The sequence below is a fragment of the Chinchilla lanigera genome, unplaced genomic scaffold (assembly GCF_000276665.1).
Source record: "Chinchilla lanigera isolate Chin_1 unplaced genomic scaffold, ChiLan1.0 scaffold00048, whole genome shotgun sequence".
Lineage (NCBI taxonomy): Eukaryota > Metazoa > Chordata > Mammalia > Rodentia > Chinchillidae > Chinchilla > Chinchilla lanigera.
Genome location: NW_004955449.1, coordinates 3,120,695 through 3,135,466, shown reverse-complemented (window position 1 = coordinate 3,135,466; position 14,772 = coordinate 3,120,695). Strand labels below are relative to the sequence as shown.

The following is a 14,772-nucleotide window of genomic DNA, read 5'->3' as shown; positions in this document are numbered from 1 at the left end:
TGAAATTTAACTATCTATAAAATTTTTTCTGCTATCACAAAAAGGATATTTATAAATTTATAATGTATAATTTACATTTAGAAAAGGTCTAATTTATATTTAGAGAAAAATATCTCTATGATAAAAACTTTTAATGAAAGTTTTATTTTACAAACTTCTAGCAATCTCTAAATAAGATCTTAGAATGTCATTATAACAATTAAAATAATGTCCTGAACTACTCAATGCAATCTCCCCAAATAAAGAAGTGTCATTTGCCATGAGTATTCGCTTAGACATTTCCTATTTCTCCCAAAATGATGACAAGATAACTTTGTATGTGGTTTTGTCATCATCATTATTATATGCTGAGGTTTATTAATTACTCCCCAGACACTTTTAATTGTTTCAGTCATGCTACAGGCTACAACTGTGGTTACTGTGACTGATAAAATGTTAAACCTACTTTGATACCTCTTGAGATGCGTATTACTTTTATTTCCATTGCCAGTTGCCTAAGGTTGGTACAGGAATGGGACAGAAATAATCAGTATAACTACTGTTTTGAAGTCATTCATATAATCACCACTTTTCTTTTACTAGTGTATAATATATATTTATATTTATATTTATACATGCTCTCCAGAACTAGAGAGCTTAGAGGTAGTTGTGAGAGGCAATAGCTGAAATAACTAATGTTCTCATCTTTCTTGATTTTATCAGGTTCTGCATGATTGAAAAGGAACAGCAATAACATCAAATATACCAAATACATCTAATTTAAACTGCAGAGCAAGCTTCCCTCCCAGAGAGAATCCCATCTTTCCAGTGGCAAACAAGGATCGTTAGTTCTAAAAAACTCCTTAAGGGTGCTAGTTTAGTGGCCACAGTTCTGTCCTGGAAGAAAGGGATATGATGGTCCCCTTACTGGCAGCAAGATCATGTTCTACTATTTTATACTAGGAGGGCACTGCTAGGAGAAACAGGAATCCATTCGTTTTCTGACATATAGAAAACAATAGAGCACTTTTTCACTTCCTGCAGGGCACGGGCTTATGAAAGGGACGGCTGATAATTCCAATGAAAAGGGAACTGAAGCTAGATACAAAAGTAGCCTGTCATTATGTTCTCTCTGCTCAAAGGAGAGGAGCACAGTGATCTGTCAGGAGGGCAGGTAACGGTGACAACTGTGATTAAGTAAAAATGTTCACAGATGTATAACATTAGTCAGTTTAGCTGTATCAGTCACTTATACTGATTGGACTAGATGAAATACACATTGAATATATATATATATATATATATATAGTAAATATGTCTTAAATTTCAGTTTCCCCAGCAGCCCACACTGTGTGTTCCCATCTCATCCACCCTTATCCCTCCCCTGGTTTTATGGGAGCTTCCTACTGGTCTTGTTCACCTTTCTGCAATACAAAATTACCTCTGACCGGGGCTGGCACTCTTCTCCAAGACTGCCACCATGCCTGTTCCATGAATGAGCCTGGAAGGAGCTGCTGTACCAACGGTGTGGCCAGAGAACTCCTCCTGTAGGTATACAAGCCATCAGCCCTGTGACATAGCCCACCTACCATCAGCCCAACTTGACATCCTGATTCCAAGGATTCCAGCCCAGCAGGAGCCACTGCTTCCAATTTACAGGCTTGAGACCAAACATTCTTATTGTCAGGGGAAAAACATTCCTCAATAGCTGAGTTTCACCTGCACAGTTCTTAAAGTGAAGTCAGAGAATCTTTCAGGACACTCACCACGAACAGTGAATATCTTTGCGTATAACTGAACAAACACAATGGTGAGACTTGTGGAAGTGAAGTATTTTTCAGTGAAGGAAAAATTAGGGGGAAAGAGGAGCAACTGGGAGGCCAAAAAAGAACACAAACAAACAACAACAGCAAGACCAACAACAGCAACTTGTAGAGGAAGTCCCAATCATCGTATCATGTAGACTCTCCCACATTTCTGAGTCCTACTTCCAGGTAGGTCAATAATGTCCTGGAAAAACCTCCTCTGTTCCTGGGAGACGTATTTCTCTTAGCCCTTTACCTACCTCCAGAAAGAATTAGTGTATGATGGGTCAATAGAGTAGTCCTGTTGCCAAATACATGTAAAGGTCCATTTCTCCGGAAAAACAAGTTCACATTTAAAGAGCATCTATTATTCTAGAAAGTAGATGCTTCAACAGTCTCTCATCCCATGGCATAAAATCTAGTAACACGGCAACCTTTTTTTTTTTGTACCTCCAATTCTAAGCTACTCTAGTAGGCTTGTGTATTTAAAAAGTTACCCTCTCTAGAATGTCTGAAAGCAACGCAAAGAATCTCAAAATGTCTTTCTGATTTAATTGAACCCTAAGTGAAGCTCTACTTCATACCAAATTACACTACTTATCACCATTAGAATTTTGTATTATCCCATGTCCATGGTTTTCTTTCCACTGAGAAAGAAATATCAGGGTTTTCATATTTATGCTTCCATCTCGTGACCCTTCAAATAACACCAGTGATTATACTTAAAACCAATCCATTCTATTCTTCCCTTTAGGGAAAAAGAGCCAATTTTAGAGGCACAAACAGAACATATTTTTATTTGCTGTATTTCCATACTGACAACCAACACAGTAATAAAACAAAAAAGACATCCCTCCTTCTTGAGGGTTCTATACGCAAGGGTAAGGATGTGTCCCTGGAAAAAAGTCACCTTGAAGATATCTCATTTCTAGGAAAAATACTTTGAAACACAATGCTGATGAGTTAATAGAGAAATTAGAATATATGCTTCATATTCATTAGTTAATAAATAAGAGCTTCTTTTTTGTTCTTTTTTTAAAACGTGATCTTAGCCAAAAGGCCAAGAAGTGATTTTTTGTTTATTTTTTTTAGAATGATTACATCATTGTTAAAGCAATAGGCCTTTTTTGGAGGGGGCCGGAGGGAATGCTTGCAGCTATTGACAACACAATGTAATATAACAGCGTAACTAGGTTACCTCAACCTAATTTTATCAAGCAGGATAGCCAGCACACCAGCATTTAAAGTGAGACCAAGCTAAATATACACTGTGTCTAGCACACACCAGTCATGCGATGGTCCCTACAAGGCTCATGCCACCTGGCGATAACAGATAGACAAGCCATTAAGTAATTACCCACGGCATGCATTAGAAGTTTTATTAAAAGAACATCAAAGAGTAAATAATTAACTAATGGTTTATTCACTCTTTAAGAAAAACAACTCCAGAACCCGTTCTTGAGCTTTCATATTCTGAAATGTATTACCAGGGCCTCACTGTAAATCCTTTCTCCTAGAATGGAGGCATCTTTAATAACAAAAACCTTGTCTAGCACACAAGTAAATGTTGTTCAGTACTGCTCTTTATAGAAATACTTGTAAAGATGCACACCGTTTAAGTGTACAATTTGATGCATATAAGAAGCATATCTTAAAAAAGAGTATAGATGAGAATAATATATATAAGTCCACGGATAGCATTAACATTATCATCATAGTCCACAAGAGATACCGATGGCATAATGATCTTCCCTCACTTGACTGCATCTTCCATTCAATATTCTCTAACTTTCTCTCCTTGTGTGCGCAAGAAAACTATAAATAGCTACAAACTAGAAAACGTAAGGCCCTGTGGTGAAAAAGATTTAACTCTAGTTAGAATGAATCTAAAATTTCCTTTTACCTAAACATATGTCTATAAATATATAAGCACAATTCATTTTATTAAGTGGGCACAAACATGAAAACTGACCTTTGTCATAGATTCAAAATCCTATAAAAATAAACTCCAAGTTAATTATTTCCACATGTAGAAATTCTGTAGTCTTGAATACAGCCTGAAATAAGTGGACCTTAGAAATCCTGTTAAATGGCATTTGCTGTAAGTTTTGACGCTTTTCTTCCTTTCTTAAACAGTATAAAATTATAACAATTTCATATAAATATAATACATAACTATATAATTTTATTAAAATTTGTTAATGTTATGAAATATCATAAAATCAATCATGTAAAGATATAAAATTATGATTCCTTTCAGTTTAGTTAAGAAAAGTTGTGTAAAAATGGTGCTGGGAGTATTGCTCAACAGTAAAGCACTTGCCCAGCATGCATGAAGCCCTGGGTTTGGTCCTTAGTACCACACTACATAAAAATTTCTTAAAAGAAAGGGAAAATGATCAAGGTCCTTAAAAAAATAGGGGAGTACCATCAAAGGAGGTGCAGGGACCCCCAGGAACAATGTCAAAACAGGATATAATTTTCTTATTCCATAATAATCTTCTTGTCTCTAGATTACAGAGCAGTAAAATGAAAGCAAGATTCTGGACAGCACATATGTTCCTCAGGTCATACCCAGTGCTTTAAAAATTAAAACTGATATGTTCTGTTTTTAATCTTCATTATATTTCTTGAAATCCTAACTCATAAATCATAGTGTGTAAACCATTCAACTACTTCTACCCTCTTTTTTTTCTTTCTTTTTTGTGCAATGAGGATTGAACTCAGTTTCTCTGCTCTGAGCTATATGTCCACTTCCGTTTATTTTTTGAGACAGGGTCTCTCTAAGTTCCCCAGGTGGGGCTGTATCTTGAAATTTTCCTGCCTCAGCCTCCCAGAATGCTGGGACTACAGGCATGTGCCACCACACCTGGGTATACATCTTTTAATCTACTGATCGGCAATGATGTGGGTCTTTGTTGTCAGTCTGTTTGGTAAAGTAACTCGAATAACTTTTTTAAAAAATAGAAAGCAATCAAATGCCACATGATGGGACAAAATAATTTAGGTTTTGGAAAGTCTAATCTTTAATGTATACATGATATAAGCATAAATATACTGTTCCTAACTGAAATGTTTATGTCAAATTATTTCCCAAGCATTTCTATACCACATTTGAAAGTGAGACCTGTGAACATGTATGAAACCTATTGCAAATATAAAATGCAGTATTATTAGTCACACAGGGTTGACACTGAATGACAGATTTTTGTGTGTGTGTGCTTTCAACTATAGGCTGTAGGTGTTTATGAGAACAACGTTCTTAAAAAGGCAGAACGGCCAGAGCTTGCTCCCAAACAGAGAGGATGCCAAGATATAGGCAGAAATCTAAATAGACCTGCGTAGTATTTAATTAAGAAATTCTCAGACAAAGAACAACCTGGCCAACGGGTAGAGGAAGGGAATAGTTGATGCCACGCTGGAAAATGTGTTCACCAAAAGTGCTTGCCAAAGAATCATAGTCCTTCCAAACTCATTTGTACTTTCTCATGATTCTTACCATTACTGTAATATTACTTTTCAAGTTTAAGTAAATAACATCTATCTTATAACTCAAACATCACAGTAAATAAACATTTACTCCAGTGGCTCAGGGCAAGCCCAATTTTCAAGCATTTCTCTCAAATATTCGTGCCAATTCACACCATAAAAGGAGCTCAAGTTCCGCCTGCAAGATGAAAAAGTTCTAGAGGTCTGTTTTATAGCAGTAGGAACATATTGAACACTACTGAACTGTGTAGTTAAAAATTATTAAATGGCAAATTTTATGTTATTTGTTCTTTAGGCACAACAAGAAATTTTAAATTAAAAGATAAAAAAAAGATGGGGATTCAAGATCTTTGAAAGCACAATGTTGTTTTTGTTGAAAAGCCTGTTGTAAGGAAGATTAGCCAATAGGTTCACTCATCACAAACTAATTTCTGCAAATAAGCATTTTTAAAACAAACGCAACCAGGCACATGCCTGTAATCCCAGCACTCGGGAGGCTGAGGCAGAAGGATTGCCACAAGTTTGAGGCCAGCCTGGACTACATAGAGAGGTCATGGCCAATCTGGACTACATAATGAGTTCAAGGCCAGTCTGAGCTAGCTACATAGCAAGACCCTGTGTCAAAAACAAAACAAACAAACAAACAAACAAAAAAACTAATGCACAGCTACAAATAAAAATCCTAGTTTGTATAATTGTGAAACATCAATAATGTGTAGGTTATGTGTCTACCAAAGGATTTAAAGCAATTTCCATACTCAACTCAGATGGTGATTTTAATATTCTAGCCTTGTTTCCTAAAACAAATCTAAAATGGGGGGGTGGTGTCAGAAATCACTAACTAATCTTAACTCTATCTTTCATTCCTATTGTTGGTGTGAAAATGACATAGTAGCAATTTTCCAAAGATGCCACAGAGAAGCTCTGAATTCTTTATCTAAAAATCCCTGTAAGAATGAAAAGATGTTCACTGTCTACTTCATAAAAAATTTTTGCCCAGGCTGGCCCAGAACAGGAAAATTTTGTACCACCTATTTTAGGAATGTGAAAGTATCAGTGACTTGATGAGCTGAAGGAATAGCATTCCTATATTCCTTAATCTTTTGCAATACCATAATAGTCCACTTTGAAGAAAATAAAACCACTTTGATCTATGTAAATCCTTTTAGGAAATTAATACTTCACTTACTGACAAGGTCCTAAATAAACAGTGATCTATACTGAGTTATTAGATTTAGCAATTAAATACTGAACCAGCATTACTAACTTTAATCACTTATAATCTTTCTTTTCCCTTACCAAATGTCACCTCTCCATTTCCACTTTTGTCAAACAATTGGAAAGCCACTATGAACATGGAATCTGGAGCACATAAAACAGATTCAAAAGCCAAAAACTCTTGATAGGAGATCAACCTGTGATGAAATACAAAATGTTAGTGACTAGAAAAGAAAGGGAAAATATCAGGCATTTAATCTGCCTTTACTTTATGAACTGTAGCTTGAGGTAACCAAGTAATTCATGAAGGGTACAAGTACTTCAGGTATGGTGGGAATACTACCTTTTTATAAGCCTCTAACAAATTCATGAACCTGAGCACTAAGCAATAGGGCCTAACATCACAAAAAGAGAGAGCGAACCAGACCGAAAATAATTAAAGAGGGAAGCTGAGGCAGGGAGATCCAAGTTCTACCCCAGCCTGCGCAGCTTATTTCTCAAAATTAAAAGGGGGAGAAGGGTTAAGATATAGCTCAGAGAGAAGGCCCTTGGTTCAATCCCTAGTACTGAATAAATAAATAAAATTAAACCTGAATCTGATCAAGTCTCCAGATCAGAGTTTCTCAACCTCAGCACTACTGACATTTTAAAATGGATAATTTGTCTGTTGTTGGGGTCTCCTATGCATTAGAACACATTGAACAACATTCCTGGCCTCTATCCACTAGATGCCAACAGTGTCCCCCAGTTACAACAAAAAATGACTCCAGACACTGCAAATGTTCCCTGGAAAGCAAAATTGCACCGTTAAGAACCATTGATCTAAATGCAATCACCAATTTAGAGAAAATATAATGGACGAAGGAACATGTTAACCAACATGACAAAAATGCAGGCTATAAGAAATTACAGAATGGACATCCTATAATTGTAAGAAAATAAGTTTTTAAAAAGATATAGACAGCCTCAATTTTTAAAAGACCTAAGAGTTATTTAACAATGAATGACAGTATACAGCCTTACCTACATTCCAATTTAAACAAAGTGGGCTTTTTTTAGTTTATAAGTCCACCAAAGAAATGAAGATACTGATATAACAAATACCTAATAATATTAAGAAATTAGTATGTTTATGAGAGTTTTTGTTATTAAGAGTTATTTTGTAGAAATATATAGTGAGATATTTACTGATGAAGTATGTCATTTGGAGCTTACTTCAAAATCATACGGGGGATGGAGCAACAGGCAGACATACAAATGAAATAGAATTTAGTAATTATCTTGATAATTACTAAAAGTGGATGATGAGTACACAGAATTTATTACATTATTCTCTGTGACATATGTTTGAAATGTCAATAGTAAAAATTTCTCAAAGAATATTTCAAAAACAAAAAGTGAGGAGACTCACATTATTTGATTTCTAGAACTTACGGAGTCCTATAATCCATATTTAGGGTTGTGAACTAACCAGTGGCTAAAACTACACAGAAGTTACCTTCAGTGACTCTATGGAGTTGGCTATCTTCCACAGCAAGCTTACCACAAGATTCAAAACCATCTTTCTGCTATTCATAAGGTACTGGTGTCCAAGTAACATCATTATAAAAATCTGTTTCATATGCACACAGATATAGTACTGATGACTTTTTCTTCTTCAAACTGAAATTGTAAAAGGTTACACTACAGAAAAATTTCTGTAACAACACATTTTGAAATATATAGAGTAATGAACATTGGGCAGTTAAGGAAAGATTAGTTTCTTAGGAAAAACACTGCAAAGAAGATGAAAAATCCGTGAAAAAGAAGAATAGTCAATTTTGAAACTAGTGTATTTACAGTTAATAAAAATAGTAAGACTTGTAATCTACCCAAGCTCGTATGTCCTGATATTGCCAGTCATTTTCAATAACTACAATCTGCAGTAGCCTCCAAACTGGTATTCTGGATCCTTCCAGCCTTCCTCCAAGCTAGCTCCATGTTGTAGCCAGAGGGGATTTTTTAATTAAAAAAAAAGCTTTGAGATTTCATTCCCTTATCAGTCAATTCACCCATTTAAAGTGTATGTCCAGGGTCACCCACTCAGAGCCCTCTTCTGTCCTTAGGCAGAATCTTTCTCTCAATAAATACCTTCTACTCTTAAAAAAAAAGGTGTATGTCCAATAATCCTTGGTATGATCACAAAGTTGTGCAGGCATCTCTACAATCAATTTTAAAACATTTATCACCCAAAAAAGAAACTCCATAACCATTAGTTCTCACTTCACCTCTGCCCTATACCACTGTGACCTTGGCAATCACTTAATATAGTTCACATCTCAATATATTTGTCTGTTCTGGACACTATTTTTAAAAATATTCTTCCTATTCAACTGTTACTACATAATATCCTTCAACCAATATCTTTCAATCCCATCTCCCTTCAGCCACCCAACCCTCTGGTAACTATACCTTTCTACTCTACTACTTCTTTTTTTGTTTGTTTGTTTTTGTTTGTTTGTTTGTCTTTTTGAGACAGGGTCTCGCTATGCAGTTCAGTTCAGGCTGGCCTTGGGCTCACTTTGTAGCCCAGGTCTCAAACTTGCAACAACAATCTTCCTGCCTCAGCCTCCCGAGTGCTGGCATTACAGGCGTGCGCCACCACACCCGGCTCTCTACTCTCTACTTCTGAGATGAACTTTTCAGATTCCACATATGAGTGAGAACATGCAATATTTGTCTTTCTGTGCCAGGCTTATCAGGTGCTATGGTTTATGTCTGGATGACCCTCCAAAACCTAATGTAGTCAAAAGGGACAGGCTTTTTGGAAGTGGCTGAATCTAGAGCTTGTGATTAGATCATGGCCCTATGCTAGAGTCAATGGTGTGAGTGCTAAACCCGCCCTAGGGCAGGTAGCCTGCATAAAATATAAGGGACAGAGAAAGGCTTGTCCCTTGTCTCTCTCTCTCGTGCTTTTGCTGTCTTCCCAGGCCATGAACTGTTGCCCCTCTGCCATGTGCCACCCTGCCTTGGAGCCAGCCGATTATGGACTGAAACCTCTACAAACTGTGAGCTAAATAAACCTTCCCCCTTTTAATTTTGGGTATTTTATCTCAGCAATGAGAGAAAAGTAACTAAGACATCTGGGGAATCTTCCTAAATGCAAATCTGGTCAAGTCACTACTTTACTTCAAACCTTTAACTAGCTTCACGTGGTGGCTAGTGCTGCAATCCCAACACTCAGAGTGGCTGAGGCAGAAAGATCACACGTTGGAGCTCTGCCTGGGCAATTTATTGACTTCGTGAGACCCTGTCAAAGAAAGACTGAAAGAGAGAAAGAGAGAAAATGGCTGGGAACATAGTTCAGTGTGAAGACCCTGGGCGCAATGCCCAATACTGTAAAAACCAATCAATCAGTTAATCAATCAGTGGTCATCCTTAAGGTAGAGTGATCAGATGTCCTACACAATTACTAGTAGCACCCCTTATTACTCTTTGGTGGCCTGGTTTGAACAACACATTTACAAGAGTCTGCAATCTCAAAGGATGGAGCTAATCCTTAAAGTGGTTTGTTGGCCCCATGAGCTGATGCTGCACACCCCACTTCCCTCACGTCTCTACACTCCAGCCCTCTCACTCTTGGCAACACAACCACCCATGCTCCTACACTAAAGGACATCACTCTGCAATGCATTCTTCTTGGAATGATCCCGCCACAGCCAAGTTTTCCCATTTAATTTACACCTGGTCCTAACACGGCTCAGCTCAAATACCATTTCCTCAAGAGAAGCATCCAGAGCCCCCAGCTGATTTCACATCCCACATCATACACTCTTGCAAAAGCACCTTGTACTTGTCCCATGGCCTTTGCACAATTCTTATTAGAATAATTATGCAATTAACTGTTTAACATCTAATTTTTAAGAATTTCCCACCACAAGAAGCCAGGCTCGTCATAGAGCACAAGCTTAATTCAGAGTAAGAACTCATATATATTCTTCAACAAATTCAATTTAGAATATATTTGTAAAACGTTGGGCATGGTGGCACATCCCCATAATCTCAGTACTGAGGAAGCTGAGGCAAAAGGATCACTATGAGTTTGAGGCCAGCCTGAGCTACATATCAAGATCCTGTCTCAAAAAAACGAAAACAAACAAAAAAAGAATACATTTATAGAAATATATTTTCTGATACAGTATAAGGCAAATGACTTTACATTTCAATTTGTGCCCCTACTCCCTTTAAACATATTGTATACTCATAGCTGTGTTTTCTAAGACTAAAAATACTTTGAGATATGTTTAAATTATAAGTTACATTATATCTAAAATAATGATGCATACTATGCCTTTGCTTTTTATTGAGGGAAAAACTGCAAGGCACTGAAGACTATGCCCTAATTAAATGTTAAATTAGCACTAATTTAGCCATGCTAGTGCTAAACAGTTATTGGTGAAATTAGATGCATGAGTGCCTAGTGAATCCTTGAAAGAATAATCTAGTTTATCAAATTTGCTCATCAGATCCTTACACCTTATGACTGAACCCACCAAAAACACAGTAAAACTAGAAAATGTAGTTATCATTACACAAATTTCAGTGGAAGTAAAACAAATAAAGCTACAATATATCATTATCATCATGACTATCCACACATTCCTGAAAAACAAAGGCTAAGGCTGGGGGTATGAGAGCATGTGCTGCACATGTACAAGGTGCTGAGTTCCATCCCCAGCACCACCCCTAAAACACAAAACATAAAAACAAAATACAGGGGCTGGGGATTTAGCTCAGCGGCACAGCGCCTGCCTGGCAAGCGTGGAGTCGTGAGTTTGATTCCCGGTACCGGAAAAAAACAAAAAACAAAACAACAACAAAAAAAACCCAAAATACAAAAAACAGGGAAAAGGGAAAAAGGCAATGAGTAACACGGTTTTAGGCTCTGAATGACACTTAGGATCAGTGGTTCAGTATCATCCGTAAACATGAAAACACATCCTACCAACACAAACGGTGATTTCAGGCAGGGGTTAGGGAAGACCTTCATTTTCTACATATTTTTGAAATGGTTGAAATCTTTCTAATGAAAAATTATCAGCATTATTTCTTCTGGTTGTAAGAGTGATTTAAGCAATTTTTAAGTGATTATAGATTAAAAAATAAAACAAAAACACACAAGCCTATAACATTTTGGTTTCCCCAAAATAGTCTCCAGAGCTGGTCATCAAAAATGCAACTATCCTGAAATACAAAACATATAGCTTTAAAATATATGGCATGCTTGATAGTAAGACTTTCTGTATTTATGAGAAAAGATCTAAGACTGTGTCCTTAACTGGCAAAGATCATAAACTGTCAGCTGGCAGGCAATCTGGCCCACAGAGATGTTTTATTTGGCATGCAAAGTATTGTTTTTTCAGTTTCATTAGTTGCCAACATTAGGAAATCATAAAATTGCATATAAAGAGCCACTTTTTTGGCTTCTCTTGATAAACTACAAGCATGGGTACCAGGAGGTTTCTAGCAGTGCTAGACCCTTTGAGTTGTAGAAGCTGCTTTCTTCAGAAAGATGGCCAGGACTCAAGAGTTACACACCAGATCACCTTTCCCTGGAGATCTGACACTCACACATAGGTGGCCAACTATGCAACAAGCAGCTCTTTGTTTAAAATATAAATGCTATGTAATGTACTAAATATCTACATTTTGTCTATCAGCATATTCAACAGGCAAATTTTACCAGAAAAAAAAGATTTATTTTACAGCTTTGAAATAGAATATTTTGTGAATATGATGTGCATTTTATTTTTAATTTTCTCCCAAGTCCCTTGACCAATGGGAAATAAAATGCCAAAATGTCAATAAGTTAACTTTGGGCTGGGATATAGCTCAGTGGCACAAGTGTCCACCTGGCAAGCACAAGGGTCTGAGTTTGATTCCCAGTACCTCCCCAAAAAAGTTAACTTTGTAATTTTTTAAATACCCAACAATTCTGCATAAAAATCTCAACTCTATGCATGTGTACATAAAAGAAAACACCTGCTCAAAAAAAAAAAAAAAAAAAAAAGGAAAAGCATCTGGGTGTGGTGGCACACATCCACCACTCAGTAGCTGTGAGTTCGAGGTCAGCCTGGGCTACACCAAGTGAGTTCAAGGCCAGCCTGAACTACACAGCAAAATCTTGTCTCAAAAAGACAAAAGAGGAAAACTAGTTTTCCACATTACAGGTGAACAGAGCTTCCAAATGAAATTCTGAGTCAGACTAAAAATAGAAACTATCATTCTAGAAGTTAGTTTCAAACAAGCAATTGTCTAAATATTTTAGATAAGATTACACAGTAATAGTCTCTGCAATCTGCATTTAATGCATGAAATCATTTTGATTTTCATTATACCAGCAGACCTTTAAAGTTTAAGCCACAATCCCACAAATATATCCTTGGCTAATAGCTTTTACTTTTAGAAAGCCCATGACAGTACTTACGCCATACAATGCTACTTTTACATAGCTTTCCACAGCAAGCACCTGTATCAAAACACTACTTAATTTAACATCTACTGGGTAACATGAGATGGGGAAGAAAACTAGTTTATATGCTACAACACAGGAAGAGAAAAACAGCACGAAAGAGCATAGTACTGACCACTTCTAAACTAGCTTTTCCCACATACCTAGCCAAATAAACTTGTCTATTCTAGCTGTAGTCATCCTCTTGGTTTCACTTGATCTTGGGTGATTTACAGGCAATATTATGTGCTGTCATTGAAAGTTGTACACCCATAGAACTCATCATCAAAAAACTCCAATAGAACCAAGGGACATTCCTGGGGCTAAGGAAAAAATGTACTAATTGAACTACAGTATTCTTTTTTTTTTTCTGAACTACAGTATTTTTATTTTTCATCACTGTCCTGGAAATGCAGAAAGAGGAGAAAAAAGAACATTTTAAAAAATGATTATAAGAAGATGAATGGACTTAAAATTAAGAGAATTAAATTTGTGTTACTAGGAAAATCAATTAGCATCTGGGCCTCATTTTCCTTAACTGTTAAATGAGGGAAGTTTATCTTCTTAAATAAGTCAAATATTATCAAAGCATTTGATTTTGTTGAATTAAAATTATGTTTTAAAAATATTTAGCCAGCATGATGGTGCATGCCCATAATCTCAGTGCTAGAGAGGCTAAGGCAGCAGGACTGTTGCAAGTTCAAGGCCTGTGCTACCCAGTGAGTTCAAGGCCAGCCTGTACTACATAGCAAGACCTTGTCTTAAAACAACAACAGAACCTTTAACAATGAAACTTAGCCTTTCAAAAGTCATATATCTTTTTTAAAACCTAGTATTTTTCCCTAGAAAAATACAAATACATATCTACTTATTTTGCCTTATATTTCAGGAACTTCAGGCATTTCTAAACATCATCCATAAGGCTAAGAACCCCTATGTTTTAAAAATGAATCTACCTATCTCTGCTTCTACAAATAATTTACATGCTTCATACGTTCATTTATAATTTTTACAACATAACTCCATGTGACCATCAAGCCTGAGTGGCTTGGGAACTGCCTAGAGGATTAGAAAAGCACATTTATGGGTATGTCTGGATGGGTCATGGAGGTGTGACAGGGGTGTCTACATCTACTGCCTGGTCCCTTTTCCCTGCTCTGTTTCCCAGCCACCATAATCTGAGCAGCTTTGCTCCACCACTCCTTTAAGCCATAATATTTTGCCTTGGAGCCAGCTGACCATGGACTGGATCCCCAGAAACCACAAGCTAAATTAAACCTCTTCTCCCTTAAATTGTAGGAATTGGGTATTTTGTCCCAGCAACAGGAAAACTGATCAATATACCTATGAATCAGATTTCCCACCCAATACCATTCTGCCTGACTTCAAAGAGAAAAAAAAAAAAAGGATATTTTAAGTTCTTAAAATTTGAAGAAGAATATATTTGTCTTTTAAAAAGTAAAGCAGGTTCTAAAATCAATGCTACTTAACATCATTAGATTTTCCACTAGATAAAACACATCTTTGATCTATTCTACTCTGGCAATTTAAGTCCTTGAGTCCACTTGACCATAAGAAAAATAGCCTATTTTAACAATGCAGCTCAGCCTAAGAGACCTGAAGCTTTAGAGAAGACATACAACCGAGATGGGGAAAAGCAGATGGTCACAAAAGGAAGTATTTGAAAAGACACAAATATTTTAAAAACAGTGCTCAGTCAAATTAATAGCAGCCCATACAATGATAATTTCTAAAAAAGATAAATGCATATGTTACCTTTAGTCATTGTGA

The 14,772-nt window shown here is 36.5% G+C and overlaps 1 protein-coding gene across 1 annotated transcript in view; it reads right to left on the bottom strand.

The window, feature by feature from the left end:
* Positions 1–14,772, bottom strand: part of Slc25a12 (solute carrier family 25 (aspartate/glutamate carrier), member 12) — a gene marked incomplete at its 5' end in the record, with an annotated part of 88,911 nt that overhangs the window by 47,047 nt on the left and 27,092 nt on the right. Inside the window, 1 exon segment of the mRNA XM_005393225.2 lies at positions 6,573–6,688. Coding sequence (XP_005393282.1) covers positions 6,573–6,688 — 116 coding nt within the window.